At 44.5% G+C, this 23,465-nt stretch overlaps 2 protein-coding genes across 3 annotated transcripts in view; both read right to left on the minus strand.

Annotated features, from left to right (window-relative positions):
• Positions 1-6,949: 6,949 nt before the first annotated feature.
• Positions 6,950-15,833, minus strand: LOC130402046 (SH3 and cysteine-rich domain-containing protein 3-like). 2 transcript variants are annotated; one of them, XM_056606132.1, is made up of 13 exons: positions 15,396-15,833; positions 14,875-14,952; positions 14,618-14,696; positions 12,544-12,700; positions 12,257-12,354; positions 12,041-12,122; positions 11,330-11,427; positions 10,968-11,031; positions 10,725-10,774; positions 10,089-10,192; positions 9,646-9,697; positions 9,260-9,397; positions 6,950-7,860 (listed from the first exon to the last, which is right to left on the minus strand). In XM_056606132.1, exons 2-13 carry the CDS (start codon positions 14,889-14,891, stop codon positions 7,762-7,764), a joined length of 1,038 nt encoding a protein of 345 aa, XP_056462107.1. In that variant the 5' UTR covers positions 14,892-14,952; positions 15,396-15,833; the 3' UTR covers positions 6,950-7,761. The 2 variants fall into 2 exon arrangements, with proteins under 2 accessions (XP_056462107.1, XP_056462106.1); XM_056606131.1 differs by having other exon boundaries at positions 14,618-15,833.
• A 2,319-nt stretch (positions 15,834-18,152) lies between these two features.
• LOC130401636 (R3H domain-containing protein 2) overlaps positions 18,153-23,465 on the minus strand; it is a 42,594-nt gene continuing 37,281 nt past the window's right edge. The window contains exons 21-27 of the mRNA XM_056605540.1: positions 23,240-23,376; positions 22,070-22,170; positions 21,137-21,306; positions 20,646-20,793; positions 19,469-19,563; positions 18,942-19,026; positions 18,153-18,532 (exon numbers count right to left, since the gene is read on the minus strand). Coding sequence (XP_056461515.1) covers positions 18,156-18,532; positions 18,942-19,026; positions 19,469-19,563; positions 20,646-20,793; positions 21,137-21,306; positions 22,070-22,170; positions 23,240-23,376 — 1,113 coding nt within the window. The 3' untranslated portion in view covers positions 18,153-18,155. The remainder of the gene's footprint in view (positions 18,533-18,941; positions 19,027-19,468; positions 19,564-20,645; positions 20,794-21,136; positions 21,307-22,069; positions 22,171-23,239; positions 23,377-23,465) is intronic.

A 23,465-nucleotide genomic window follows, 5' to 3' on the forward strand; every position in this document is an offset into this window, starting at 1 on the left:
ATTTCGTTTTTTGGTGTCTAAAAAGAGTATGTTCTCGTAAATATAATTTTTTATTTCCCTCTTTATTGCGATTGGCACCATAATCTGAGTTAAGTACGCTTCTCATCTTATGACTGCAAATTTAGGGTACCCAGATGTTGCCTCGAACCTCCCAAATTCTACCTGAGTCATCATCCTCCCTGATAACAGCTAAGGACTTCTTAACCAGTACTCATTTAAAGACTATAGCTATAGAGTGCATAACATTACAGATACCAAGGCTGTATTGAAAATGAAGCAGGTAAATAAGGGTTACGATAAGCCATAAAGAAACCGATTAAATGCACTGCCAATTACATTCCGACCCGTTTTTAGGCATCTTTGCTCTGCAGGCTCTTTATGTAATGAATAAGAAGCACTTGCTTTTTTTTTCCAAAAAAATAATATGCAACAAAACATCCAACGCCAACATTGATTTGTTCCACCCCACTTGTCAGCGCTGTGAAATGAAACCACTCACTCAACGCTCCTCACGAAAGGGCCCCGTATCAGGGGCCCTGCCACGACACACACAAAGACCCCCATTTACATTTAGTCCCTCATCTCACCGAATGCCTGTGTTTTATTTTGCTTGGTGCAACTTGGTGCGTCGTCTTGGTGGATAAATTTGTCTCCAGTTTGCGTTGTCTATGACAAGACAGAGCCCGGGCTTCATGGCCGACTGAATCTGTGTGATTAAAGAGACGACAAGCAAAACCATCTGCTTGTCACATTCATCTGTCAGCGCACAGTGGTAGCCGTCAGCCACGCATCACTCAAAAACAACAGCAAGCAGTGGAGAGAGAGACGGAGAAACACACACAAACACACACACACAGTACGAGATAGAGAGACATATGCAGAGAAACAGAGAGAGAGAGGGGGGGACTGTTTGAGAGAGAGAGAGAGAGAGAGAGAGAGAGAGAGAGAGAGAGAGAGAGAGAGAGAGAGAGAGAGAGAGGCAGTAGGGAAGGAGAGATGGCGAAAGGGAAGAGGGAAGGAAAGAGAAAGAGAAAGAGACAGAGGGTGGGGGGGTCTGTACGCCATGATGGCTGAGAGAAACACTCAGAGAAACGCCTACAAAAGGCAATCTAAAAAGAGAGAAGAAAGAGAAAGGAGAGATAATGAGAGAAGGAAGAGGGATACCGACTCAGTGAGAGACAGATGAGGGAGAGAGTACAAGAGCTACATGGAAAGTGAAAACCAGACAGATAGAAAGAGAAACAGGCAGACTGATATAGAGCACGGACGGCAATAGGGAAAGAAAACAAAAACAACTGTGTCCAAAAAACAAAGAGTGGAGGGATGGTGTGACACAGGGAGTGGGGAGCGGGGGGGGGGGGGGGGGGGGGAGAGGCAGAACAGATGCCACATGTCAAGGGAAGGCGAAAAGCAGGAGAGGCAGGTTGGGGCTTGTGACACAACCTGTTGATAGCATCCCAGGTCTCATCCACAATGAGGGGTCCGGACTGGGGGAAAGGAAAGGAAATCAAACCCTAGGAGCTCCAACAGAAAAAATAAAACTCTGACTGACCTGGCGTTTTCCAATCCCCCACTCTGATGATAGCCACGCCCCCCCACCATGCAAACAAATAACACGGAAACAAAGAAACCAACACCAGCTTTTTTTTTGCCCCCCCCCCTCTCGATCCAACCGTTTCCTTTCAGCTCCCTGTCTGTCTCAGCGATTCTTCCTTCCTTATCTTTCTCTCTCGCTTGCTCTCTCTCGTTCTGCTCCGCACCTCCTCAACAATGTCCTCACATCCTCGGCTAAAAGTCACAGTCAGCGGGACGAGGCCTTTGGGAGACCGGGGGAAAAAACCAAGACCTCATCCCTCATCTTCCCATTCTTAGCCCCTCTTCTCCCTTTCTCCTCCTCCTCCACCTCCTCTTCCTCTTCTTCTCCTCCTCTCTCGCTCTCTCTCTCTCCTTCTGTCCCTTCTCTGCCCACTATCTCCGGGATTATCGATTTTGCGTAGGCTGTGATTGAGTCTTGCTGGTGTAATGTGGGCCCCAAGGTGTCTTGTGAATAGAGAGCTGCATGAGTTATGATCCAACCATGCTCCTCTCTCTCTCTCTCTCTCTCTCTCTCTCTCTCTCTCTCTCTCTCTCTCTCTCTCTCTCTCTCTCTCTCTCTCTCTCTCTCTCTCTCTCTCTCTCTCTCTCTCTCTCTCTCTCTCTCTCTCTCTCTCTCCCTCATTGACTCTCTCTCTCTCTCTCCCTCTCCCTCTCTCTCTCTCTCTCTGCCACAGTTCCTCATTGACTCTCTCTCTCACACACACACACACAAGCGTGCCGCACGCATCGCTGAACGCGCATACTCATTGTCTGCGTCTGCGTACGGTAACACGCAGACAATCAAATAAGAAAGATAACAGATACACTTCCATTATATATTCAATCTCTCCCCCCCCCCCCCCCCCACACACACACAGACAGATATATGATTTAGCCATGGCGACGCAGACTTTATACCTTTATACTTACGGAGCCGTAATAGCCGGGGGCCCCCCCACCCCATAACCTCTCGTGATGTAGCTAGGGTCATGATGATGATGATGATAATGATGATGATGATGATAGGGGAGATGAGAACATGGGGAGAACAGGCCTCTGGTGATCGCTCGCATTGCAAATTATTTTTCATTTACCCAAGATGTTGGGAGCAGGAGGGGGGAGGGGGGAGGAGGGGGAGGGGGACAGATCGTCGGACTACGTTTAATTTAGGCATTAAAGTATTTAAATTAAATATTGATGTTGCATATTAGATGTAGAAATCCCAGAGCACCTCTGGGAGGGTTTTGTGCCGACGTGTGCACGGCGAGCAGCACATGCATTTGGTTTCCATCAAGAAATGCCTCGTCGGTTGGCAAAGAGGACTTGGGCCCTGAACTCAACTCTTCCTTTCCATAATCGGGGGCTGTCGTATCATATACAAGCCCGGCTCCACCATATGGGAAATCGGCGCCCATGCCCAGGGGTCCATCGCGGAGGGCCCTTTTCGTGCTCAGGGGCCAAGGGGCGATCGGAGACGAACAGAATAAAAAATTGTGCCACGGAACTGTGACACAAAGCGTGACACCTTCTCTGGATCTTGTTCCAATCCGTTGGATAACTATCAGTTTTAGTCTGTATTTTCTATATGCACTATACCCCCACACAGGAGTAAAACAGGATACACTTCTAGGCAGCGATTTTGTGAAATTGCGAAAATTGTGAATGGTTGAATTCAGGTTCTCCTTCCACAAGGTTGAATTGGGTTTAAGTTAGGGACAGGACAGGCTACTTTGTAATTAACTATGGCTCTGTAGAAAGTAGTGAGGTTGCATTCCCGTCTCATCGGCGACTTTACACTTGTTGGATAATCTGTTGATTACCAAATATCTCTCTCAGTGATTAACACTGCCAGCGATTTCTATTATAGACTCTTAACAACAACGCATTAATGTACAACGGCAAAGGTTATTAAATGATTTGGCCTTCTCCATAACTATGCCAAAATACATATCCACATAAAATAAAATGTGTATTAAGTACTTATCCTGCCTTGATCATATAGTGTCTATAATAGATGTAATGCAAGCAAGCCAATGCTCAAGCAAATGCGTCATCCTGATACGATGCATTTATATGTATAGGTCACGGGACAAACCTGGTAAATGGTAACTCCCAACGAAGTCAGCCGTGCAACTCCATCCTTGTAAAGCCTCTGAAGCTCACACTGCAGTTCAGGCATTAACATGGGGCTCAGGTTTTATTCTCCTGGGCTTTTAACCACACACCAGCACACCCATACACACAAACAAACATACATAAAAATATACACACACACACACACACACACACACACACACAACGCGACAGACAGACACACACACGGACACACACACACAGTTCGTCACCAAGCAGCCCAACAGCAACACACATTGTAATTTGCGGATCCCATTAGTGGCGGCCCAGAGTCGTCCTCTGCTTAGCAAATAAATAATGGTAATGATGATGATCCCTCATCTTGTCACTGGGGCCTCACGCCCCAGGGGCCCGCCGGTGCAGGTGGAGGGAGCTTCTGGCCTAATTGGTTCCAACCCTACAGTCTCTCTCTCTCTCTCTCTCTCTCTCTCTCTCTCTCTCTCTCTCTCTCTGTTACGGGCCTCCAACCCGACTTAGCAAAACTTTCATAAGTGTTGGATAAACCCTAAACACTTGATTGAACAGAACTCCCTGTGCATTGCTCATGTGCTCCTGATCTGACGGACGAAATTATGGACAGAGAGATAGATGGAAAGAAAGTGAAAACACATAGTATAGACGCATGAGTGCCCTATCAACATCCCCTTGTACGACAAACTGTCAATATCTTATCACCAAACATCTCCTGCCAGAGATATCTACGCAGATTCTTGCATGGAAACACCATTCAATTCCCCGGTGTCAGAAATTAAGCTTTCCATCCTCTAGTATCTATCTAGCATTCTATCTCAGTATATACCTGTCTGTCTATCTGTCTGGCCATAGCTAGACAGCTCTGTCTGAAGTCATATATGGAGATTTTCATATTAAACGTCCACTTGATGAAGATTACATTATAACTTCACTATATTGCAAAAGCTGCCCAGTGGAATTTAACCATGATACTTATCACAGGAGATAATTGAAATGTAACACTGCAATGACAACTATAGGGAAAAATAGGAATGGCTATTCCGCGACAATTATTAAAAGCCAAATGTCATTGATTAATTCTAATAAAATGCCTCTGCGTTTGCATGTCTCTGCCTAATGTAAAATATTTGACTTGTCTTCTGCGTTTAAACCCTATTTAGATGGCTATATATGCGGGAAGCCGGATATTGAGGGGATAATATCCATGTTACTGGCCAGTTCCCCTAGGCCGGCCGTAACAGTATAAGTATAAGTATAATTTAATAATTGAACTATTTCCACACCTATTGCCATGCAGAAATATATACAAAGTTATGCCCCCAGAAATGCATGTGGCCTGAACACATAGGCATACACACATAAAATAAGAAAATAAGCCACAGTCTTTGCAAAATGCACCTAAATATTGTTTGGAAGAAAACAAGCATTAGTATTCGCCTGTGGAAGATACTTTCTGAAACATTGCCCTTAAAAATCAATACCCTCCTCTGCCAGGCAAAGAGGAACTATAACATAGTTTTATATTATTATTTCTCCACGCGCATTGGTACATTTCTCAGCGGCTGGCGGAGAGAAGATTGATTTTCCCAGTGACTGGACACTAAATGTGTTTCTGGGTAGGACGGGTCAATGATATGATACGAAGCCCGCGCTTTGAAAACAGGATGTGTCATTCTCTGGGTATGAGGGGAAAGCGTTTGACACCCGGGACAGTTCTTGTAGACCAGCAACATTGAAAACATGGGTATACAACACCATACCAATACAAGGTATGATATTAATAAGAGCTGTTAAACAAGGCAGTGTTTTTGCTTTTGTTCGTTTTTCGAGCGTATCACCAAGTCATATTGAAGTAAGTAAGAAGCCTAAGTGTGTTAAGGGAGTTCAAAATGTATGCTATATTGTCTACATCAGAGGGTTAACTAAACATGCTACTCATACATCTCACACTGTTTAAGTTTGAGCTCTATGATTGCTACAGATGAAGATGCGGATGGTATTCAATAATTTGCCACTTGGTACCTGCTCGGGAGAGCTCGGTCTGTGTGTCGGCCTGTACCTGAATATTGTCTTCCTGTACCTGAATATTGTCTTCCTGGCCTGTTGTCCTTCACACGCCTCTGATAGCCACTACAACAGCACCATCTGCTGGTCAGAGTAATCCTCGCTACAGCCATTTATCTGTTATTAGATAGATGTGATATATATTGTGATTAAGTTAGATAGCCCAGTGTGCGATCATGAAAGCAGTTTCAATCTAAAGTGCAAAAGAGAAATTAGGATCTAAGTTGACACTACTTATTTTCCCTACAGAATGTGGTGTTTATTGACATTCAACTGCAACACAGTATTGCAGGGCTACTGATGGTTACCTTGGTATATTTCTGGAGATTGAAGAATCTAAAGCAGCCTAGACAGTGGTGTGTATCACACAAACACACACAACATGGCAGGAGTGTACAGCGTCACCAAACAGTAGCTGTTCTTCTTTGTGAGGGGGGAGAGGAGGAGCAGGAAGTGACCCATGTCTGAAGTGCTGCTCTGTGTTGTCTCATCAGTGGGCCGCTGAAGGCTAGCGCTGATACCGTCACAGCCTCCCTCTCTCGCTTTGGTGGGGGCTCCCCCATGCTGCCACTCACGCAACAATATGTGGTCGTGTGCGTGTGTGTGTGTGTGTTGGGGGGGGGGGGGGGGGGGGAAACCACCTCAATGTAAAGTTTATATACATCTGGATTCCTCTAGTTTGACTTCCTAACAAGGAACTTAAACTGTATATTGCTTCATTATAATGTATTTCCTGGAGCGCTGATATTTATATCATATGTGGCAATTCATCTTTGTTCCGGGACCCTTTGGGGAGAGTGGCTTGACTGCATGTCTGTCTGTCCGCCTCATGTCAGTGTGTTCTGGGGTTAACGCTGCATTGTCTCCCTGGATATGAAGATGCCATTCCCTGCATTCCTTCATCCCCTAGTCATCCCCCAGAAAAGTGAAAAGCACACAGAGATGGCGTTGACTGCATTCTGGGACGTCACCACTCTCTCACGTTTTGTGTATCTTTGTTGGTTTTGTCTATACACACATTCTTCACTTTGGTTACATGATTTGCCGCAACATTGTCATTCATTCAAAGCTAGAAGTCTCTTCCTCCGACGCATAAACACACACACAGAGTTTGGATCACGGACAACACATATTGAGTAGTAGACAATGATACATGTACAATATATGTATTTATACCATAGGTCTGAAGCCTAAAGGCCAGTCTGGTTGTCATTTTTATAAGGCTCACTCAATGTTTTGTAATATGATTCTAAATGATTTGCCTTAAAATTGTATTTTGCACAGTAAAGTTCTCACGGTAGTTTAGGCTTGTATTGTGTCATTCTCCAAACTCCAAAATACATTTGACTGTTTTTTTTATTTCTTACTCTGAACAGCATTTTAAAGGGTCACTCTGAATTATAATCTATTTAAATTATGACCCAATTTGTCATTTATTTACATAATATAAAAAACTAACGGAAACACAAAATTTCTAAATGCCAACTCTTTAATTCCACACTCTAAAAACACTTCATTAAAATCTCAGACTGGGCCTTTCCACCCACACATTGTTTTTTCATTAGTCTGATTCTAAAATAGCCCCATCAGCAGTCCCTTATGCTGCATAACAATGTAACAGATAATGAAGATATAGTCTCTTCCTCATTAAAGGCACATCGGATTCTGATGACAAGAGGAACAATAATAGAATACATCATATTTCTGTCTGGTTTTGTTTCAATATTTCCGGCAAGTGCTTTCATTGGTTGAGCAAAAAACATCTTATCATCATCATGTTTTTCCACATGGATTTAGCTTTTTTATGAAATATGCTATTATTTTAGAAAGAATGAAAAAATGGCATAGCTTACATTGCACATCATAGAGGCCGATAACTAGACCCTAAAACATTTATACAAATGTGATTTCATCGGCACTTTAACCTCTCGTTGACATTCTGGCCCGAGGTGGGTGTGGCTCCTCCTGGTTGACCAATCAGAAGGCGGCTCCGTGTGGCGCTGCTCCTCCTCCTCCTCAGATCTCCTGCAGCAGGTCGGCAGGGAAGAAGCCCAGCTTCCTCCCGGTGCTCACCTTCAGGTAGCCGTTCAGCTCCTCCCCCTTCTTCACCACGATCTGCCCACAGAACAAGGACACACACAGGCGCATGCACCTTCATTCACACTCACACTGTGCGCGTGTGTGTGTGTGTGTGTGTGTGTGTGTGTGTGTGTGTGTGTGTGTGTGTGTGTGTGTGCCCCTGTTTCACTCCACTCATCTAATATTAACCACTTTCTGAGGTTTTCTAACATTAATATGAGTGCCCCTAGCCTACTTATGCTCCCCCAGTAGCTAGAAATTGTGTTGGGTGTAGAACGAGCACTAGGCATCCTGCTCCGCCTTTGAAAAAACAAAGCTCAGAAGCGCTGTTTTGGAATTTTCCCCGTATGTCGTCATAAGGGGAGATGCCATCACCCCCCCCTCCCTCTGCCTTGCCAGCCCAGAGAATTTGGCCCGCCAATGAGACAATGAGGTATGAACGTGTGAGCGCCACGTGTGTGTGTGTGTGTGTGTGTGTGTGTGTGTGTGTGTGTGTGTGTGTGTGTGTGTGTGTGTGTGTGTGTGTGTGTGTGTGTGTGTGTGTGTGTGTGTGTGTGTGTGTGTGTGTGTGTGTGAGATTACACACACTGTAACTCAAGTGTTAGTGCACCTCTTTGTCATTTGGATAACCGTTCTTCTGTTGTTGTTATGGCGCATAACACGTCGGTTCTTTGTCGTCTCTTTCAGGAACGTCTTCAAATACTGTGATAGGGGCCCACTAATATCTATATTAAAGCATCCATAAAGTAGCATGCCCTGGGACCTTTAAATGTGTCTTAATCGTACTCAAGGCTCATCGTATGTTCATAGGGTCCTAAAGAGAAGAGAAGGAGCATGGTTTGGTGCTTAGGGATTAACATTTAAATTATGATTATGGGAAGTATTTAGGTTGCATAAAGGGATAGTCATGAGGTGGCAACATAAGTGTAGAGGGGGTGTTACCGTTAATATCTATCCAAACACTCAATGACCCTTGATGTTCTGTGTGTGTTCAGCGAATTTGTGTCGCTGTAGTGTCATTTATATCTGTCCCCCCTACGCATATGAAGCCTAATGGCCTGCTGTATAATGCAGGGGAATGCAGAGTGTGATGCGTTGCTATATATTACTCCCCTGATACACTCCACCGGATCAATTCTACTAAATTATTGAAGTGGACTGGAGAGACGGAATACGGAGAGCGTTGAATACAACACTGCAGATACTTAAACCAACACTGAACATTACGCTTCAGTGTGTCGGGAGTTTGCCATTCATTCACTGCAGTTGGTTCAGTTTGCAGTTAATTTATTGGTTCAGTTACAGAGTGTGTGTGTGTGCGTGTGTGTCTCTGTGTGTTTGTGCATGCGTGCGTGCGTGCGTGTGTGTGTGGGCATGTGCGTGCATGTGTGTGCGTGTCCAATGTGTTTGCTTGTGTGTGTATGCAGGCTCAAACCTGGTCTTTCTTCAGAGTGATCTGACCCATTTCTCTGTTCCCGACGAAGGAGCGTGTCACCTTGTACACACTCTCTCCGGCCCTCACGCGGATGATGTAGTTAGCCGGGAGGAAGCCTGTGCGGTCCCCTATCTTACCCTTGAGAAAGGACATAAAGTTAAATATGTTCCAAAATGTTAATACCAACAAATATCCTCCAGCTCCTCAAGTTAAACTTCAAACACAGAGCTTACTGCGACATGTAGCTTGTGTCCCGATTAAAACGCATCAATGAATGAACTGCAGTAGTTGGGAGTAATTCCCAAAGCGGGTATAGCCATGATCGTTGACTAAATGACACGTTCCCTGCGCTGTTAGTACCATTAGCATCGTTAGCTAATGCTCACCCGCCACCACTCCTCGTTGGAGTCATCGATCACCGTGATCCGATCACCAGCTCTGCAACACAGAGGCAGCACAGCTGGTTCACATACACGTAACACACTGAGGATATACATACCATACTGCTATAACACTGCTACTATACATGACATACTGCTATCAAACTGCTAAGATACATTAGATACTGCTAATATGCTGCTAGTATTGTGCTTTTATAATGTCATGTAATAAAGTATGATACGATACTTAATTATGAATGAAGTACAATGAAAAAAGACAAAACAATCATTAAAAAGCAAAACAAATAAATACAAAAAATAAATACAAATGTATTGAATACAAATATAGAAATGCAGGCAACAATGGACAGGAACAAACGTATTAGAGACAGACAGACAATTGGATGGACGGATAGACGTAGGGACGGAGGGTGGTTTGAGGTTCCTACTGCAGGTCCAGGTCGTCCTTTTCGATGGCCTTGAAGCGGTAGAGAGCGAGGTAGTAGTGAGACTGGCTGAACACGCCAATCTTCCCTGGCTGGGGCTTCTTACTCTGAACGCACAGCACATCAGAATACTATGATCTAGCACCTCATCAGTATCATGGGATGATCACTTCATAGGACAATGTTATTACAGCGCCAGCTCGATAAGGACTATATGAATTAATAAATCTAAATCATCCCAGTTCTGAACCGCAGCAGCAGGGCTTCATGTGTAGATCCCTTTTAGCATTTTATTAGTGTCGCCATTATCTATGAAGTATTATTCCTCATATAATTCTGCTAATTCCGATGGTCACCATGTATATTGTAATATACAACACTGTTGTATTGTAAACTAATTGTATTGATGGAGTCCTCTGATGTTGAGTTCCTTGACTGTAATCAGAGCCATTATGTTAAAGACTGTATTGTTTATGTGTTGTAATGATTGATCAATAATTTGTTGTTTATTCATTATGTCATTGTGATGTTCATGGTTGCATTGTTCTAACCACTGTCACATAAACTTTCTCTTGTGGTTCATTACCCTTATCATATGCTTTAGCATCACTGTGATACACATGCTCCTTATCCTCTGACCTTATCATCTGGAACAACCTTTTCTCCCTTCTTGTCTGCCTCTGGGATGGCTGGTAGAGAACACAAGAATGCAGAAATACACAAACCAGAAACACACAAAATCAATCAGTCCATCGATCGTTCACATGAAAATAAAAACAGGGACCAGTTGGCGCATCAGTGCTACGATTTACCAAAGTACATTAATAACCCCCGCCCCTACAGAAAGAGAAAGAACGATAGATGTTAGAACCTCAAGCTCACCTTCTCCTCTTCCTTCATCTCCTTTGGGGGGGGAATCCTCTTCTTCCATCATCATCATCATTACCTGTACCATGATTCAATTTGCAGTCAAAGGACAACAACGGACAACACTTCACATTAAGTCACTCCAGCACCACGGGTCATCTCTAGCTATTTTGTTTCTATTGTTTGTGGAAATAACTAACCTTGTTCTTGGTGAAATTACGAATGCAACAATATATTGAATAACTTTTGATTAATTCCTGTGTTCATGAGTGTGATGCGGTTAATGATGATCACTTTAAGGAACATAGTGTTTGTGGTGGGTGAATGGCTCCCTCACTGTTGTTCCAGCTAGAACCTTCACACCCTCCTGGACTCACATTCTTCTTGTCCTCCGAGCCTTTCTTGCGCTCCTTGTTGGCCATGATGACTCCGATGCGCAGGGTCTCAAACACGGGGTCGGTGCGGTTGGACTGCGCTGAAAGAGGACATGGTTTAGATCAGTTTTCCCGCCTAGAGGGCAAGGCAGGCCAAGAGACGTGGGACTGGATATTTACATGGCACTATTTATGAATTGTTTTGATGCTGTTCCAAGTAATGCAATGGGATTGTATGAATCCCTGTGTCCATCCATGGCTAGGATACTTACAGTCTGCATTTTGTGAAATATATGGTGAAATTGATAATAACCTGATAATAACCTGGATTATATTTAATATCCTTGATTTCGTTTTCCGAATTTCTCGAAATTCTGGTGTGGAACGTGTTGTTTCCCCCGACGTGGGAACCACTGGTTCGGATAGAATGTTGCTATAGTGACTGGTAAATAGTTATATTACACTCCCAGTCCGCTCCCAACTCCCAGTCACCTAAATTGAATAAATGCAAATAAAATGACTTCTGTTCCTGATTCAGAATGATGATACACCACAAGACGAGGAATCAAGACCAATAAGAATATTACAATTTTGGTTGAATTCTAAATCTGTCAAATTCGGAAAGCGTTATTATCGGTTGTGCAGGCTGCTGGCGATGTCCACTCTGGTTTTCATACGGACTTCCATTCCGACGTGTGAGCAGGGGGGACTCACAGAAGGGCAGCAGCTGGGAGACGGTGGCGTTCTGCTGGCTGCTGTACAGCGGCGAGCTGTAGGCCCTCCTGAAGCCTGGGGGCTGGAGGGGGGGGGAGAGCACGGAGGGAACCATGGAGATCACAGAGGAATTAATAAGTATTAAGTATTAATAAATAATAAGTTATTGCATGCAATAACTTAAGTGGGACTACATGAGGGTCTTGAGTGGCTCACAATTTTGCCGTAACATCTTTGGAACTCAACGTAGGACTGGCACTGGTGGTGGATGTTGGTCTTGCAGTCCTTGCAGCGCAAGGCAAACTTGTTGTTCACTGGAGTGAAGATACATAGGTCAGCAGGTAGGCCTTCTAGGTGTGGTTATCGAGCACTGGGTGGAGGTGATACAATGGTGCAGCTGTAGTAGCTATAACTCAGCAGGTAGGCCTTATAGGTGGTGTTATTGAGATCTATGTAGAGTTGAGTTTATGGTGCAGCTGTAGCGGGTAGGAAGGAGGACTTACGGACTATCATACGCGCGCAGACGTCACAGAACTTGGGTTTCTTGCAGTAGTGGTCCTTGAACTTGTGGGGCTTGTCGTTGACAGGTTTGACAGGCTCGAGGGAGGCGGGGTCTTCTCGCTCCTCCTCTTCTACCTCTTCGTCGTAGACAAAGTACACCTGGGTTCCAGCAGCCATGCAGGGGGTAAGGGGCATGGATCTTTAGGATTGATGTAGAGCATCAAAGATAATGTACAGCTTCTTGAAATGGAATCATCATCAAAGAGGATGAAAGGCTGAGGTCAAACTGACTTATTTTATTATTTACATATTGTTTCATCTGTGTTTATTTTAAGCTCTAGATTGTTGCTATTGAGTATCTTTTTTTGCCGTCTTATTCTAAGATCTATACAGTGTTGGTCTTGGCTGTGCTCTTGTTGTGGTATGATATTCACTGGCGAGCACCAAGTCCTGACCACACCCAGGAAACCCCCCTCACCACAAGCTCCCCACGAGACTGCGGCTGGGGCCTTCGAAGGACTCCCACAGAGGAAATACCCCTTCCAGTTGTCAGGGGAAGACAGACTTAGCACGGCTTCAAGTGTTAAAGAGACTATGGAGTGAGAACTACCAATTTACTAAAGGGATCAACAGAAAGTAATAGGAACTAGTAGTGAGCGGTAACTATAAATAAATATATAGATAAACCAAATGTGAATGTGGGACATGAGTATATCCCAATATATTAAATTTGAGTCGAACATTGAACAATAATCCAAGTTCAGTATGATTATATGTTGCTGATTTAGGTTCAAATCTTGATTAAATGAAAGATCAAACCTAAGATGAGATATGTGAATCAAACAAAATAAGCCATTTGTAACATTGAACTGGCTGTTGACTGTTATAATTAAAAAAAAATATATAGAACTTCCATCGACCTACCAGTAGCATCACACACACAGTAGCCCCCCTCCCCCCCAATAACATGCTATTAATACGGACCCCCCCTGGGAACTGACCCATATGGAGTCTGTCCTTCTGGTCTGAACCAGGAGTAGGGAGACTACAACCCACCAGCCTCCATCCAAGTCACCAAGACACATATATATACACCAACTATGCGTCCCAAACACATACCGACACAATACCGCTCCGTGCAGTTTGTGGACATCTCTGACTATAGAGAAGATTTTAGAGATGACGGCTGGATTCCCCATCATACCCTTCATCATGCATCACAGCACACACACACCCACACACCTCTGGTGGGTCGACTTGAAAGGGCTTTCATCTTTAAATAACTCAACAGAAACCGGCAGAAGTCCCAACTGAATGTAATCAAGAGCTTGGCATTACAGCTCCTAAATATACTGTGGCTACAGCCAAATACACACACACACACACACACACACACACAGTGTCCACCACTGTCAGGTTTTGGCAGGGTTTAGAGGCCTGGGCAAGCAGGGGGATTAACATTACAATAGCTGACTAATGCCACAGACAGTTAACACATTATTACTGTACCATCCGTTTCCAGCTTCATATAGCTCCGGGTGCTGTATTTCCACAGCACCTTCGGTATAGAATTCTATACCATGAGCTCATTGTTCCATTGTACGGGCCACCCCAAAAAAACAAAAAAAAAACAGAATGAATAAGAGGAAGATTAGTGTTTTTGTTGCCATAAGCTACCCTCTTGAAAGGTACATTAGTATCTTCGGGAAGACTGAGTGTGTAGGATTAGTCCTACATGCCAAGGTGGAAGGAGTTATCATGTAATGTTCGTGTTTAGGGCCAGGCATCTTTTACCGTTACCGATGAAGGTCGTAGTTTTGATATGATTTGATTGTTTATTTTTAGTTTGTTCATCGATTGGATAAAAAGGTATTCTGTCAGACATGGGTTTATCACTTTTTTTAAAAGAAAAAATTAAAAAAATCTGAAATCACATATATAGAAAAATATAAGAATGAAGTACGTAGGGCCTCATTTTTCAGAGGGTCCTGGCCATCATCTGTGTAGTTTGTTGCCATGTGTTTGTTCCATGTTGCTTGGTAATCCTGTAATCAGATTGGTAATCAGTACCCTTACCGTGTTGTCGTCCTCTCTCACCACGTTGTCGGGTGCAGGTGGGTTGTCATGGAAGTCCAGGGAATCCTTATCATCCAGTCTGTCATCAAGCATCCCAAACAGAAACATCCATCCATCAGCAATTTATACCAACGTCAACTACACAACAAGGTCCACGGATTACGTTCCTTTCCATAAAACCATATGTCTATTTAATACTTGAGAAGCATTAACAATTAATCCAAGTGAAGATCAAGAATGATAAAGGGTGAACTCACGAGTCGTAGTTAGCCATGGTTGGTATTCAGCTGGCAACCAGACGTCAAAAGGTACAATTATTTGACACACAAGATGAACTGCAAAGAAAATATCTTCTATTGCAGGATAGGAATGTTGGTCGCAATCATTTATCATATCATGTCATATCTCCAAACAATTCCATCCACTTGAAGACAATGAAACATCATTTGTGAATGTTCAATGATAACTATATATATATATTGCAGCCCTGCCTCCTATTTAATGCCTGTGCTTCCTTTCAAGGCAGGAGAGGAAATAAACATTATTTATAGCCCACTGCTTTATTTTAATGCAATAACATTTTGAAAAATATTTTTCCCCCATCACCTCTCAAAATAATGTTCAGTAGAGGCAAAAACATGCATATACTGTATGTAGAACGCATTAGTAAGGAAGTGCTTTACGCAGAAAAAGTAGGGAATACATAGTTAAATACATTCATACATGCTTTCTATGAGTAACCATTCAAATTGCGCAGGCTGATCACACATCAACTAACCTCAAGAGTCAAACGAAGTTCCTCAGTGAAACACACAGGGGTGAAGGACCACCGACACAAAGACATGGAGTGCCAGGTCTGGTTCCCTCTCGATGCCAGGACTTCTTCTTCCAGCACTCTCCCCATCATCCCCTTTGTTTTCGTCGTTAAACGGGGCCCTAACAGGTGGGAGAATGACACGCAGCAATGCAAGAAACCCAAGCCCAGCCCAGCCGGGTCTAGCCTATTCTATGGATGTGTTTCTGACAGTGTGTGCGTGCATGCGTGTGTTTCCATTTGTGACTGTTTGGGACAGCTGAGAACTTTGAAAGCAACCCTTTGAATGCCCCCCCTCGTAGTTGTGGTTAAACTGACAACGCCCCGCTCTGGTTCCTCCCTTAAGACAATGTTGACATGTCTTATTAGAACCGAAACACAAGACACCCACAGAATATACTGCAGTTATCCATGGCTTACTGTAAAAATGGTAAAGGCCCAAGAGATATTGAGTGTTAACTGGCCAGCAAGATACCAAAGCACACTGCCATGTGTGGTTTAAATTAGGTGAAATAAGGCATTTCTTTAGTTAGAGGATGTTGGGACCCTGCATAACAATTACTTTTACATTTAGCAGACAGTTTCATTCAAAGCAACTTACAGTGGACATTTCATTCAGTACTAGCTATTTCTATTAAATCAGGAAGATACTAATAAATCGTTTTTGTATTTACAGATTTTGATAACACCAATAATCTAAGGATGAAAATCTGAAGGGTCTAATATAAACTAAACATGGACCTCATGGTGTCCCCTACAGCGGTATACCGTGAGGGTCGGGCGAGCGGGAATAATCCGACATTATCCTGGAGTGACGGCGCGGTCTGATTCAAGCCTATGACCCAGGGTTGGTCAACCAAGGGTGACTCACTCTCCTCACTCCACATCTCTGTGGTCGCGGAGGAGGAAAATTACATTTCTTAACACCTATATAATTAAATAACACCTCCGGGGCGCCCGTGTTGAGTTCAGCTTCAGCAATCTGTCTCTGGGGATTCAATAATGAACCACAAGACAATCAAAGGATGTTTTTGGATTTCTTTTTTTCTCGACTTTATATTTTTAAAAACCAACAAAAAATAACAAGATTAAATAAAATTTACAGTAGACTTATGTTATATTGTGCACTTTTACTAATTTTGAAACGTTCTGCACAGCTGTCAAAAAAATATAAAAGCAAACACAATGGAGGGGAGGGGGGGGGGGAAGTGGGGGCAGAGGGAAAAATGATGAGAAAATAAGAGGAACTGGAAAGAAGGAAGCAAAGAATGGAGAGAATGTGGGAAGGAGGATGTGTCGGAAGGGGAAAGGATGGGTGTTACAGAAGGCCTAAAACTCATCCACTGGAGGAAAATTAATCACTGAATATATAGATTTCTTTTATTCCTTACATCACTTTTTATAAATATATCGAACCAAAAATGAACAATACTCTTCTGAGAAATAACAGCGCACTACGGAAACCCACAACAGCAGTAAGGCAAACAGAAAGCGAGAGAGAGAGAAAAAGAGGTTACAGTCAAGAGAAAGAACAAGAGAGCAGAAGAAAGAGGTAGAGAGAGAGATAGTGTGACGGAGAGCCTGTGCGTATGAAATGTTATAAATATGACAGATTTATAGGATTTAGTCGGGAGGTTTTTTTTCGGTAAGAGGGAGAGGGGGGGGGGGCACCACAATGAGTAGCAGGAGAGATAGCACAGACAAGAGAGTTGAAAAGGTCAGGAGTGGTTTTGGCATGGGTGTGTGGTGTGGTGTGTGTGTGTGTGTGTGTGTGTGTGTGTGTGTGTGTGTGTGTGTGTGTGTGTGTGTGTGTGTGTGTGTGTGTGTGTGTGTGTGTGTGTGTGTGTGTGTGTGTGTGTGTGTGTGTGTGTGTGTGTGTGTGAGATAGAGAGCAGGGGTCGGGGTAGAGAGAGGAGGGAGAGAGGGACGGTGTTTTGAGAGGAGTGAGGTTGATTTCCAGCGTGTTATTGTTGATGTGCTACGGAACCCTGTTGCCTGCATTTTCTGTGTGAACGCACGTGTTAATGTTATCGTCTGTGTGTGTGTGTGTGCGTGTTTGTATGTGTGTGTGTGTGTGTGCGCGCGCATGTGTCTTGATCCGCTCCCCATGTCGGTTCCCCCAGTGCTTGGACAAGAGTAATGTTTGTATTTGTATGCATGCTGTACGCTGTGCATTTGTATAATGGCAGCACATATTCTCCAGCCCCCCCCTCCCTCTTTCATACCCACCCCCCACCGGCAACAGTGAAACACATGCTCACGTGTCTTGTGTGCTCTTCAGGTATATAAATACTCAAACAAAAAGTAAGAATGAACAGAAAAAAAACAAAACCAAAAAAACAACCAAATCATCTTTGCAAACAAACACCGGCCACCTCATTATTCACACCGATTTCCCCGCCTTTATATACTATATATATATATTTATATATATCTCAACAATGGCAAGATGGATACAGATCTATCTTCATCGGCCATTGAGTGGCAGAGGAGACAGAGAGAGTCAGAGACCACCAGCCCAGCCCAGCGACCCCCTTCCTCACCCACCCAACCCCATGCCACAGCATGAATGTCTCTCTTTCAGTCCTTCTCCCTCTTTCAATCTATCTCTCTCTCCGTTCTTCCTCTCTCTCTCTCTCTGTTCTGTGCACCTTCCCTCCCCTGAAGCCTGACCACCTCCTCCTCCTCCTCCTCCTCCTCCTCCTCCTCCTCCTCCCCCCCTGCTCACTGGGAGCTGGCCCTCTCCAGAACGCGGAGGTCGTAGTTCTTTTTGGCGGCGCGCAGCTTGAAGAGGCCGCCGCCGCTGTTGTTGAGTTTGAAGGAAGCGCTCTGTGCGGCCATGGTGCTGGGGAACACCGCCACCACCGTGTACAGGTGGGCCGGGTCATGGTGGTGGTGCTGCTGCTGGGGGTGAGGGTGGGGGTGGTGGTGGTGGTGGTGGGGGTGGCTGCCGTTGTCCCCTGCCCCCCCACGGCCCCCCTGGGGGTCCTTAAGCCACTGGATCCTAGCGCCGCACAGCGAGAGCTGGTTGAAGAGCTTCTGGGCCTCGGGGCGTGAGATCCCCTCGGGGAGGTCGGTCACCTCCAGCACGCGGCTGACCACTGGCGGGAAACACACGGTGACAGTGAGATCACAATGCCAGGGGAGAGGGAGCCCAGGGTAAAGGTTTTCTTTGAAAAAGGTAACAACAACTTTAATTGATTACATACAAAGTAAATGCAAAGACCTGAATAGACGCAGGTTTCTCACCTGGCGTTGCGGCGGCACAAACGACACAGATTTGCGTGATTCTACTTGGTTCGCCTCTTTCGCATGTTCGCTCGAGTTGAAATATATGAACTTCGGCTTAGCTTAGCTTTTGGTTGCTTTTGAGTCGTTAGTCCATCTATTTCATTCAGAGAGTCTTTTTACTTTCTGAACCTGAAATGTATACCTCTGTCCATTGGATGAAGAACATGCATTTCACAGCGTGGGTAGAGACATTTGACTTGATGAATTCTCATATCGTACCGACATCAGTGGTGCCAAGATCTGTTGATTGAGACTTCAGCGTCTGTTTCTTCCCTCTCGCTCCGTGTTTCATGGCTCCTTGGCCCTGGAAACCCACATCAGAGACAGTGTTGTGGCAGATTAGCGTCATGTAGTAACACACTGTGACAGCAGATGGCGGTGTATACACACACATACAGATGACCAACAGCACAAAAACACTGAGGCTGCCATTGAGGTTTTTCTTTACCGTGTTCCAAATGTAAAATCACAATAAAACATGCCCTAAGTGCAAAATTCAGAATAACACAGGTTGCGATCCTTCAATAAGAGTAACAAATTATTTAACAGTTCTGATTGAATGCTTATGTTATAAAGCATTGTTGATAAAGGGACACAAACAAGTATAGGATAATGCCATCATTGGTGGAAAAAAATAACTTTCCATTTGACTGTCTGAATTCAATCACTTGGGGAGGGCGTTCCCAGGCAGGCATTCAAACGACCGCTGATGGATGCATGGATCCGAAGGGAAGCTGTGCACTGACCTGATGGGAGTTGTAGGAGGGCTGTCCGTGCATGAGCGGAGGGGGACAGAGGCTGTACTGCAGGGGCTGGCCCAGCAGGGAATAGCGTCCGTCCCCTGGGTCACCCACAACACAGCGGCCAGGTGGAGGTAGAGAGAGAGAGGGAGCGACGGTTAGTTGTAATGACAGTTACAGCACATGTATGCTTTCAGAGCGGTGGCTATGCTGCTTCAGCACAGAGGAGAACCAGCGCAGGAACCAGCTGGAGACATCACGGCTTGATCTAGACATGAAGGAAGCACTAACTACTTCAGATATCCACCATTAGGATTTGGGGATTTTTTGATATTAACTGGTTGAATAAAAATTTCAATTTCAATTTTCAATCAATTTTTGCTTAATTCATTTTTTTTTGATTGCATAAATAACATTGAAAAGGTTCCATCTGAATCGTACAGTTTCCTATCAAATGAAGGCTACAGGACAGCTTGGTCTGAACTATTCCCGGTGCTGACATTCTACCGGCCTAAGGATGTATCTCTGCGTGGGAGGGTAGGTAAGAGGTGAGCTCAGGTTAGGGGGATAGAGATCATGTGATGTTGTGAGTGAATGGCCTGCAATGATGCCATCAATGAAGACCTAGCACACACAGAGGGTTTGCAGAGGGTCCAACTGGCAGTATGCAAGAGAGCAGATCAGCAGTTACGCATAGCTACCACAAACAGCACAACAGAGCGCATTGAATTGCAATTCCATTAAATGGGTCCTTCTGGGCTATTTGAAATCCAGTCAAGCATATCCAAAACCTTCCGGACTCAACTTTACCTTCTTGGGGACAGTTACGACTCTAAAATGCAATTATCAAACACAAAGTGCTTTATAATGAACCACTTAATACATGGTAGCTGCAGGTTTCAACAACTAAAAAAAAAAAAATTGAGACCAGAGACACCAGCCCTGCCACAACATAATAAGAATTTATGTTATAATCCTATTTTGAGTCTATTTTGAGTCATACAAAAAAAACAAGCCCTACGCAATTCAAACATAATACCTTTCAACACATTTTAAAGTCCTTATAATTGACATCTGTGAATGTATGACTTTTGAAGTCCTCTGATACTCCTAACTCCATCGTTTCATCCACTCATCTCTAGGGTTCGTGCCAGCTCGTCTAGGGTGGGCTCCGGTGCCGTACCTTGTGCTGGTCCTCCGGGCCGAGAGAACTGGGAGATGAGAGGCAGGGGTCCCAGGCCAGGGCACACACTGTTCACGCTGCCGGAGGGGGACGGGGCGGGCGACTGGGTGGGGGAGGCCAGGGGGCTGTTGGCCAGCTGAGTACCAGCCTGGGGACAGGAGGGGTAGGCCAGAGATACAACTCAATGCTGATGATGATGACGGTACTCTGGCAAAGACATGCATTAGCCACTTGTTACAAGTGAACACCCACACAAAATAACACATAAAGGAAAGACAATCAGCCCGACTCATTGTTGGGCTGAAAACTTTTTAATGTGACTTGTTTTGCTGTGTTATGTGGGTAGAGTCAGGGTATCAATTAATTAGCCACATTCAGCTAAAGGTGCCCTGCTTTTGGAGTGTGGATTGAGGTCTCTCAGTGGTCTTTATGTTGTGGTGCACCAAGGACCTGTCCTCATATCAGTGGGGGGGGGGGGGGTCCGTGCTCACCTGTTGAGGGTTCTCAGGCTTGTAGAGCTCCCCTGGCTTGCTGGGCCTCTGCTCTATGCTGTAGTACTTGCACGGATTCCACTGGACCAGAGGAGGATTCTGGGTAGGCTGCGGTCCATTGGGGACACTGAGCTGCATGACCATCACCCCCGGACCGGGGGCTGGCACTCCTGATGGAATACACACACACACACACACACACACACACACACACACACACACACACACACACACACACACACACACACACACACACACACACACACACACACACACACACACACACACACACACACACACACAATGGAAAACCTGTGAGTGACACACCTAGCAACAGCTAAATAAACTTTCTGTTTCCCAATAAACATTAACATAATGTCAAACGTGGCAAGCAAGGAGAGGGGAGGGATGTTTGCGTTGTTATAAATGAGCCGGAACACTGTTTCATGCCTCATAATAACATTCACATTTAAGTATGAAAGCCAATTAGACTGTGTATACATTTGACTGAGTTAGACATCCTATTTGTGCAGAAATGTAATGTCAGACTTATGTGGTCTAAGGCAATAACACAACTGGCAATAAACACACAGTGCTTTGTTTACTATGCCAAGCTCGATGTTGAAAGACGGGTTGAACAAATGTTAACTTTGAATTACGTATTGGTTCACGCATTACGTATTGTTCAAAGTTCAACATCAACCCCAGCCCAAATAAATGATGCCATTGCTGATGTTCATGGGAAACCTTAACCTGGCAGTTACATGAACGCCGGCTGGAGAACTTTATAAGGACACATTTTTAGCAGGGAACAAACTAAGCTTGTTTTGATATCAATTTACTGCTAAAAAGGTGCACATGGAAACAGGTTGACATCCTAAAATGGTCATTTTTACCTGACTTTACCCCATCCGGTGATAATGACAGCCTCACCTGAATATTGCTGCTGGATCTGTTGTGGGTTGCATGGGGACGGGGACTGGGTGATCTGGTACTGCTCCGTGCTGGGGGGCTGCAGGTAGCCTACTGATGGACTGGGGGGCACAACGCAGTGTTGCACAGTGAGACAAAAGCAAATGAGCTTACATCCTGATTCAAACACAGATACAGCATAGATATCAGTGTTGGACATCCTGATTCAAACACAGATACAGCATAGATACCCGTGTTGGACATCTTGATACAAACACAGATACAGCATAGATATCAGTGTTGGACATCTTGATACAAACACAGATACAGCATAGATATCAGTGTTGGACCTCTTGATACAAACACAGATACAGCATAGATATCAGTGTTGGACCTCTTGATACAAACACAGATACAGCATAGATATCAGTGTTGGACATCCTGATACAAACACAGATACAGGTTGTGGATAAGAGAGCTTTTATAATTAATGTTGTCAGCTCTAAGCAGTCTATACCGTCTCCCAGATGGCAGTAGCTCAAATCCCTGATGTATGGCTAGTAGGGATTGCGGCACACACCCACATATACACACACCTACAGACACACGCACACACCTACAGACACACACACACACACACACACACACACCAGTTAGCATCCATAGTTGGACACCCATCCATATAGGTTCATGAAAAAAAATTGAAATGCGTTATGGATTGCCCTCAAGTAAATCTATACAAGACTAGTGTCTTCCTTTCCTGAAGAGGAGTCAGGGCATTTACAAGTTGTTCAAGTGGATGGGAACGGGGTCACTACGGCAAAAAATAACTTTACTGATATTTGGACAGGGCTTGCGCACACCATTAAATGCTATTGTTAAATAAAAGTTGCCTCTGGAAGACTGTGTAGATATATATAGGCCCTTGTAACATTGCACACATCCTTGCCATCACAGGCAAAAAAATATTGTCCAACGTCCCGTTGTAAATAAAAATGTACTTTACAATCTAATACTTAATGCTATAGGCATGTGCAAAATGTAATGCTACCTCAGGACGTATATTCTTACATTTTTATTAATTGCCAGGGATTGGAAAGTCGGCCAAGGCTATCAGGAGGACTTGCAGGTTAGCAGCTTGTTCACACACGGTTTCAGAAGAACAACAACAAGGTATTTTGGTCTTTTCACCTTGTGCTGGTCTGCTGTGTAGGGGTGATAACGCTGTAGTAGACAGGCATGGGCCCCTGGACAGACTGGCTGACGGGCACCATGACCTGCTGCTGGTACTGCTGCTGCACCTGCTGGGACTCATTCCCCACGGACACCTGGACGCAGGCAGGGAGACCCGACTCCATCTGGGAATCAGCACCACGGATAGAACGTTCAGTGGTGAACTGGTTAAATCACTCATTTG

This window comes from Gadus chalcogrammus, chromosome 13 (genome assembly GCF_026213295.1).
Source record: "Gadus chalcogrammus isolate NIFS_2021 chromosome 13, NIFS_Gcha_1.0, whole genome shotgun sequence".
In the NCBI taxonomy this organism is placed as follows: domain Eukaryota; kingdom Metazoa; phylum Chordata; class Actinopteri; order Gadiformes; family Gadidae; genus Gadus; species Gadus chalcogrammus.

What these genes read in the sequence shown, in the direction of transcription:
- LOC130402046 (XM_056606131.1), bottom strand. Translation starts at nt 14,725, where the DNA reads ATGTTTCTGTTTGGGATGCTTGATGACAGACTGGATGATAAGGATTCC. An exon ending in TGAGAGAGGACGACAACACG is followed by an intron (nt 12,701 to 14,617) that starts GTAAGGGTACTG and finishes GCTGGAACCCAG; the next exon opens with GTGTACTTTGTCTACGACGA. An exon ending in CCAACGAGGAGTGGTGGCGG is followed by an intron (nt 9,398 to 9,645) that starts GTGAGCATTAGC and finishes TCCTTTCTCAAG; the next exon opens with GGTAAGATAGGGGACCGCAC.